The 8,773-nt window shown below is 35.6% G+C and overlaps 1 protein-coding gene across 3 annotated transcripts in view; it reads right to left on the reverse strand.

The window, feature by feature from the left end:
- Positions 1-3,850: 3,850 nt before the first annotated feature.
- The window catches only part of LOC106876366 (homeobox even-skipped homolog protein 2), a 92,946-nt gene continuing 88,023 nt past the window's right edge, over positions 3,851-8,773 (reverse strand). For all 3 annotated transcript variants that reach the window (XM_052968903.1, XM_052968901.1, XM_052968902.1), the window contains exons 3-4: positions 6,422-6,582; positions 3,851-4,797 (exon numbers count right to left, since the gene is read on the reverse strand). In XM_052968903.1, coding sequence (XP_052824863.1) covers positions 4,213-4,797; positions 6,422-6,582 — 746 coding nt within the window. In that variant the 3' untranslated portion in view covers positions 3,851-4,212. The remainder of the gene's footprint in view (positions 4,798-6,421; positions 6,583-8,773) is intronic.

Here is an 8,773-nt window from a genome sequence, read left to right on the forward strand (position 1 = left end):
TGTTTGTTTGTTCAAGTTATTGTATATATTTGTTGAACGGTCATGTTGTGGAGTCAATGATTCCATAAAGATATTCACACACAGGGCGGCAACAGGAGCATTAAGACCAGCAGGGGCGAGCTGGCACAAACTGTTTATTCTCTCTTCCGTTGCTTACGACGCCATGTGAATTACAATGGATTCTACTAGAAAACTGAGCGACTATTGTTAATTACTGGTGTTTAGTGATTGCCTTTTGTCATGCTTTCCTTAAGAAAATTCCAGAAATGTTATGCTACTATGGTATTTATTGATACATATTAAGTATCTCTGTGTGTGTGTGTGTATCTATCAGTGTGCGTTTGCGTGTGTGAGATGTGAGGTACTGATCGTATCATTAGAGTTTTTTTTTTTTAATAATTAGCGGGTCGGCAAAGAGATTCCGATATAATAAGTGCCAGTATCTCCCCCTTTTCAAGTGGAGCTGGACATAATTACTATTTGGTAATTATAATATTATATTTTCAAGAGGCGGAGATAATTTTAATAAATCAAAACATTTTGCTGTAAGGTATTTAACGTAGCAGTGTTTTTCTTTGTTATTCAAATACACGCCACTAGCCACTTCGAGTTATTTCTCATGTTTCTTTACATGTTTCTTTACAAATACCTGTCAAGGCGATGCTCCAGCATGGCCGCAGTCCAAAGACTGAAATAAGTAAAGGAGAAAGATTATATTCTTGAAAAGAGTCCTTCTAGATGAATCTGACTGGTCATATTGCAACCGAATTAATACGATTACATTGCTGGCCCTTAGTAGAAAGAACATCACTACTCGTATGCCATTGTCAAGCCACCGACCATGTACCTTGTCCAGTTCACCTGACATCATAGTAGTTCTGTGTAAACTCCAGTATTATAGCGATAAATAATCCCTTTTAATATAGACACAAGGCCTGAAATTTTGGTGGAGGGAGATATTCGATTACATCGACCACAGTGTTTCACTGATACTTAATTTCTTAACTCCGGAAAGATAAAAGGCAAAGTCGACGGGACTAGCTATGATATTTATAGTCAGTAGTGTGTGAGTGTCATTATTGGTGGTGTGAGTGAGAAATGTATAGTGGAAACAAATATAATAGTGTAATGATAGCTTAGTGTCTTATGATGGGATGCAGAACGATGGATGGTGAAATTATTGTTGTTGCTTAACGCTAGTTAAATATACTTGTTCAAATTTGCTTCAGTTGTCATCATTCCGTTCTTGGACTATATTTTCTCATATATCCTACCCTTTTTAACACTACAGGGTGTAATTTGAAGGATACTTGGCTGTTGTTTCTAGCATGTAGAGCAGGGGTTTTCAACCATTTTTGATTATTATTTTATTCTGGTGGACCCCATAATCATTCGAGCTAGTTTTAGAGAAGCTTCTATCAAAATTCCTATTTTTTGTTTTTCTCACATTAACTTGTGTAGCTTCAACTATGTAAAACGTTAGAGCAAGAAACCTGACTGTTTCTTGCAACACATACCAATGCATACACCTAAAGCAAAATTTTTTCAATGGCCCTTAAAATACTATTGTGGATCTCCAATTTACTATTTTGTTGCGATGATCCCAAAACATCTTATACAGACCCTCAGGGGCCATATGGACCCCGGTTGAGAACCACTGATATAGAGGAACATAACAGAGACGTCTCGTGTTGGCTCAACTATTGGTAGCAGTGTGAGTATATGACTGTAGTAGTGTGGTGGTATGACTATGGCAGTGTGGTAGTGGTAGCGGTAGTGACCAGTGACTTGTGAATCTTCAGATTCTTCAGATCAATCCGTTATATTGGTTATTGGTTCGTACCAACCGAACTCTCCAGATCAAATTTTTTTGTGTCCTTGTAATCCATCTGGAGTCATTTGGGCTAATCTCTCTTTTTTCAATACTTCAGTTTTATTAATCCGTTTAAAGATGGGAGATCGTGGCCATACATATATAACTAATACTAATCCACATTACAGTACTACATCGATATATCCTGAACAGAACAGCTGTTGCATAAACAGACATTCTAGGTCTCCTCTCTCCCCCGCTCATCTATTAAGAAAAATACATTTTTTGCTTGGTAATTATAACAGTATAGATACAACATGGGTTACCAATTACTAAATATTGGTTAAAAATTTTGACACAAGGCTAGTAATTTTCGTGGGAGGGCTAAGTTTATTATAACGATCCCATTGTACAACTGGTATTTGTTTTATCGACCTCGGAAAGATGAAGGGCAAAGTCGACCTCGGCGGAATTTGAACTCAGAAAGTAAAGACGGACGAAATGCTGCTAAGCATTTTGTCCTGCGTGCTAACGATTCTGCCAGCTTGCCGCTTTAGTTTGTAAATATTGAGAATTATAATCATATGTATTAAATCAAGTTATAAAATTAGGCCCACGGAGGAACCTTTTCTGCAGCCTAGGATGGGGACCGGACCACTTTGTTTAGAGCTTACTTACCTTCCCATTACATGATGTCGAGTAAAAGTTGTGGAAGACGAAGTACTGCAAATATGATACAACGACACTATTTCGAAGAAATATGCCGAAAGTGAAGGGAAAGGGAACGTATGTTTGCAGGAATAGAAGTGAGATCATTTTACGGCTGCTGCTCATTATGCTTTCATGATGATGATGATGATGATGATGATGATGATGATGATGATGATGATGATGATGAAGAGGAGGAGGAGGAATCCGAAAGATGTTCTTGGAGATGAGTTTGTATAAGTGAGCATCTATTACATCGTCTGAATGTGGTTTGTTTTAAATGCTAGATAGAATTTATAGATAGAAGAGCTTAAAAGTGGTTCAATTACACGAAAAAATCTACAAATCAAGCTACCTCCAACCACTGGACTACGAGCAGAATTCAGTTTGGTGCGAATCAACTTCTATTATATTCAACACATGTACTATTTGACACCGTGTACTATCAAATCCCTACCAAATTTTACAAATGAATCTTTAAAAAGTATAAAAAACAAAATATAGAAAATAAAAATCCACGGCATTGTCATGGCAGGAAATTTTTATCCGGATTAGGACTGACCTAGGGTTAAACAATAACAATTATATAAGCTAACTAGATCTTTGTGTTTCTCGGGTTGTATTTGAGTTATTAAGTTGTAATTAGATCGAGTAAAAGCAGCTTTATTCTTCTGTGTTCTCTCTGGTGAAGTCATGGAATGTGAAAGATAAAGACTATGGGAAGTAAAGATAGTAGAATTAACTGACTGTATAAAGTTATATACCACGATTCACTGGTGTATATAGTAGAGTACAATACTTAACTGTTGTCCATAAATCGTGTCCATAATTATCTGGATTCAGTACATTAAATTGCCCTAGATATATATTTACACCATCATTGTCTTATGTAACAATATGTGTTTAACTGTTGTACATGCAGAATGTAGCACTCTTGACTGTCGGAAAAATGTATGCATTATACTTCAATATAGTTTAATGCTGTTATATAACAGCCAATAATCGATATGTTGAAGATATCACACCGTTAACTACGCGAAATGCAAACGCCTCTTTTGTATCTCTCTCTCTCTTTCTCGCTCTCTGACTGTAGTTCACTCAAACGACGCCTTTGACCTTAAATGTTTAATGAGATACAATAGCTGGCGCGAACCCATGACATTCATTCTTCAGGTGTAATACAAAGCCATTAAAAGAAATGGAAACAATAGAAAAGAAGACAATGAATTGAAGCAAGAGAGAAGGGAAGTGTAGAATATTTTGAAATAATTCAAATCAGTGTTGTAAAGAATGAATTTATTCATTCTTAAAATACTTCAAAAGTTTTTTCTTCAATAAATTTATTGACGTCTGGAATGTTCGACAGTCATTGCATAGACTGACGTAAAGAAAGCTGCAGAACAGCAGTGAATAAAAGCAACGACTTCATTAGTTGATAACATTTTTTTTTACAGAGACCAAAATATATAAATAAAAAAGATTAAAAGAGGAAGATGGGAAAAGAAGCGTTCCGTTCAAGAGTTATGAAGACAAAAACTGGATAAGTTGCCCAAACACAGCATAGTTTATAGTTTCCATCTTCGAAATTAATCTTTAATACCCGTTATGTTTCGTGGTTTTGTTTTAAAATCTTTTTAACATTTTTTCTTCTTATATTTCAAAGAGACTACTTTGTTAGGATTTTTTTCTCATCAACTTTGATTCTGGATAGATGCGACTGTGTGCGAACCCCCTGTGTTGAGGACACTTGGAAGACCAAGGTTCGGATGTTGCAACATACCTTGATGAATTCTGTCCGAGTAAGGGTGTGGACATGTACACGGTTTACCTGGGGTCGAACCGGGACAAAGACCTAAATTTTGAGCATTGAGCAAGTGAGACGCATATGCGTGAGATTGTAAGCTTAAACCGCATGTAAGTCCCGGATGAAAGGTTGCAGTAGGATGGTGAGGCTGCGGGTGGGAGGTGATGGTAGCAGCTTGGGTTGTGGCTGCCTCCAGTGAAGCCAATGAACGTGATAAGGGTGTTGTGAGGGAATGCAGCAGTTCGGGACGGCGATGTTGCAGTGGACTGACGGGGGTCATTTGAGTTGCTGGAACACGAGGTAAGCCCAAAGTTGGGTAAGCCAGCTGTGCATGCGCAGCGGGTAAACCATAAGAATAAGATGACATTGTTGCAGCGAATAGGGCAAACATGTTTGGGTCTGGAACACCGAATGGCCAAGCTACAGCCATTCGTTGACGTTTGTCCTTCATTCGACGATTCTGGAACCAAACCTGAAAGACAGAAAAGTAGTCATTTACAAACTACACACACATCAGGTGTCTCAGAACATTGATATATTTCTAATATAATTAAATAAAGTATATTAAAAAATGTGTTATACAGTCAAAATTTTATATATGGGTGAAATCATCAATATATATAATATACTGCGTGTATTTGTATACATACTTTCTTGTGAGTAGCGCTTAAACATTTGAAACTGTGAAACTTGTTCCACTTTACACGATTTACTTTCTGAATCATTTAACACGAGCTCTAAATTATTTGACACGAGCTGGAGTCGTACCGTTAATTTTTTGTATTCGAAATTTTATTTTACTGTCTTCTTTGTTTCATAATGCTCAACTAATGTTTATATGTTCATAAATTTTGATGATCAAATTAATTTTCTCTTTTTTTTCATTGATAAATCTAATGCATTATTTGTTATCAATATATATTTCATATGCTATATGTATTTCTATTTATACTTATTCAATTATTAGCTTTTATTTTCAACTTACAGAGAGGTATGATGTATTCAACTTTAGTCTATTTACTAACTATATACTGTACGCATGTATTTCTGTATTTTCCCATTTAATCAGAGCAAAAACAGAAATAATTTGAAATTACAGATTGAAAATTCAAAAAGCCAAGGTGGCATGCCTACACAAGAACTATTGTTCATCAAGAACTTTTGCGGTGAATGTGAATAATGATGTTTATTCTGTACATTTGTACCTCTTGCCCAGAATGTGTCAAATATGTTGTAAATACGCAGCATTTGCAGAAAATAAACCTGTTGTCTCTTGAAAACCCTTTGTAAATATATGTAGCTTGTTTGTAAGATCATGAATCCATGTATAAATTTGCATATGCATGTACAACGTTTGTGAAATTAGGTAGAGCATCTATTGTAGAAAAACAACATGTAGAATAACGAGTGCCTCATGGACTACAATGTTAAATGTACATGTTAAATGTAATCAAATTTGCATAATATTTAGGGAGTGGCAAATATAATTTTCTTATTTTCCTGTTATTTTGGAATTTTTATTACATCCTCATACTCTCATTAGTATCTTTAATAGTGTATATTTTTCTACAATTTCTCCATCATTATTGATGTTGTCATTATTAACGGTTCAGGTACTCTGCTATATGTGTGTCATACTGTACGTAGATATGTGCGCTTGTGAGTGAGTACGTGTGTGCAGGTGTGCGTGTGCACGTGTGTGTGTATATGTATGTGTATGTGTGTGTGTGTATTAATGTGATTACATTTATATATATAGATCTAATTGTGAGGGAATATGAAGATAGATGTCTTGATGGATGAATAAAGACAAATAGAAAAAGAAAGAAAGAAAACAGAAAGAAAGAAAGAAGGACAGAAAGAAAGAAAGAAAGAAAGAAAGAAAGAATGAATGAAAGAATGAATGGATGGATGGATGAATGAATGAATGAATGAATGAAGGGAGAGATTTAAAGATAGAGTCGAAGAAATTGTTGTTCAGAGGAATTAATGTATGAGAGTACGGAAGCAAATGTCGCCGAGCATAAAATGAATATATCGGTTAACAAAAAATGTAAATAATAAAAATGAGAATACACAGAAATAGAGTTATCTACCTTGATAGTGCTCTCCGGCAACTGGAGGTCAGCAGCTAATTCACAACGTTTAGGTCTTGATAAATAGTTCTCGCGACTAAATTCTTTTTCTAGTCGTGATATTTGTTCTTTTGTGAAAGCTGTTCGATAACGTCGAGATTGAGATTCATCTACTTTGATTTCTGCCAACATAAATAAAGAAGCAAAACATCAACTTTAAAGTCTAATACATTCACAGTGATTACTTATGATGGGATTAGCTTTTGCAAGAAAGTGGTAGTAGTGAATGCGTGCCAGAGTCTCTGCAAATGCGATACACTTTGTGATTAAAATTTTAACATAATGTGCATGCACGCACCAGACGCATACACGTTTTCAATTATATATATATATATATGCATGCACACATATGTTATTTCATAATAGTTTCACTCGGCACCATGTAACTTAAAGCTTTCGTAGGCTCGAACAACGAACCCAACTTGTCAGACATCTAAAGATAAAGTACTCTAAGTTGTATCTCTAAATGCAACTTTAAGATGTATGGAGGTGAGTTAACCTGCTATTTAATAATACGTGTAATTTCTGCGAAATGCATTGAGTGAAACTTTCTTTCGTTTGTACACACGCACGCGCATGCGCGAGCACGTACCCATACAGACATGCATTTACGAAGTGTAACTGCATCGCTTTTTAATAAATATGTGATTAAGAAAGTCGTTACAACTCAATCTTTTCTCTCATCCCCAGTAGAAAAAGTGGAATAGATCTGTCGTTTCGATAGAACTGTCTTTCTCTACCTGTTCTACTTTTACTATTTTGGATGTCATAGTGCTGCATCAGATGCAGGATTGAACGCTTGACTTATCTGGTGACCGCTAGAAATACCTGTAGTTTTACAAATTTCGATAGTATATCCATATTAAGTATGATATACGAAATTCTATTCTGAACCAATAAGTGAAATTTGCCTAAGTATGCAGTTGATAGTGCTAAAATACAAATCATGATTTAGCAATTCCACCATAGCTTGTGAACGCTTTTCGCCTGCTAATGGTACACATTTGTGCTTTTTGCCCTATACGTCTATACGACTTGCTTTCTCAAGATGAATATTGCAGTTTTGAGGCTTTCGATTGTAGATCCATGCTAACCATATCCAAATATTTCCTATTACCAATGTTCTAATTCATTAGTGAAGTTTGTCAGTCGTTTCAACATTCCAAGTTTAAAAGCAGATAAATAGGTCAGTTGTACTTGGCTAGACTTTTATCTATTCTCAGTTATGGTCGTGTGTCAGAAATACTGACTTCTTTTTTCTCCAAATGGAGCTTTAGAAGATAAAGGGTTTCCTATGTATTGATGGGAAGGGAATTAATAGAAATGGTTTACCATTTTGAAGCTCTAAACAGTTGTCCAATTAATAGTACCGGGTGATATCGTAAAAGATAGATTTTAATCAACGAAGCATGCTGAGCTATGATCTTTTAATCGATAATAAGTTAGTCTCCCTCACCTCTCAGTCGCCATTAGCTGGCAGACGACGCACAAGTATTAACGAGACAAGGACGTCTGCAGAGTGGAAATTGTCGACACGGTTACAATTCTCTAGAGACCTGCAGTCTGAGTGATGATCGACCGATTTGGCTGCATTATTATTGTTGTTGTTGTTATTGATGATGGTGATGATGCTACTCAAATTATTGGTAATGATGGTATTCCTTTCTCTGTACACTATTTTGTTTTACATTTTACACAGATTTCCAATAAAATCATGGCAGAAATAGTTGAATAGTGATTTATATATATCGACAAAAGGCTCACATACGCAAAATATACAAAATATACAAAATATACAGAATATACAAATATTACCTTCCACGACCCTTTATTAGTTTATCTAGAGAACAAAAGTTTTCCAAGATTTAAAACAATGGAAATATGGGAATTGAGGTGTTTCTAGATTCATGAGGGTAGTATATGTTAAAAGGCGAAACTGAACTGAGGAATAATATATATATAGGTGTGGGATGTTTAAGCAAATTTAATTGAAGTTGACTGAACAGAGAAGACAGTTTCTAAAACTAATTTGCTCTTAATCATTCAAGACGTAATATCATAATTTCTCCCTTTTTTTTATATCAAAGCGACATCATCATAATCTCAATGTTCAGACAAATGGAATTAGGAGATTTCTACGAAGATGCGATAAGACGTTTGCTTCTCAATCACGTGGTTCTGAATTCATTCTCACAGCGTAGCGCCTTGAGCAAGAGTCTTCTGCTAGAGCCTTGCGAATGGATTTGGTCGACGGAAACTGAAAGAAATCTGTCGTATATACATATGTGTGTGTGTGTGTGTGTGTGTGTGTGT

This window comes from Octopus bimaculoides, chromosome 6, assembly GCF_001194135.2.
Source record: "Octopus bimaculoides isolate UCB-OBI-ISO-001 chromosome 6, ASM119413v2, whole genome shotgun sequence".
Classification (NCBI taxonomy): Eukaryota; Metazoa; Mollusca; class Cephalopoda; order Octopoda; family Octopodidae; genus Octopus; species Octopus bimaculoides.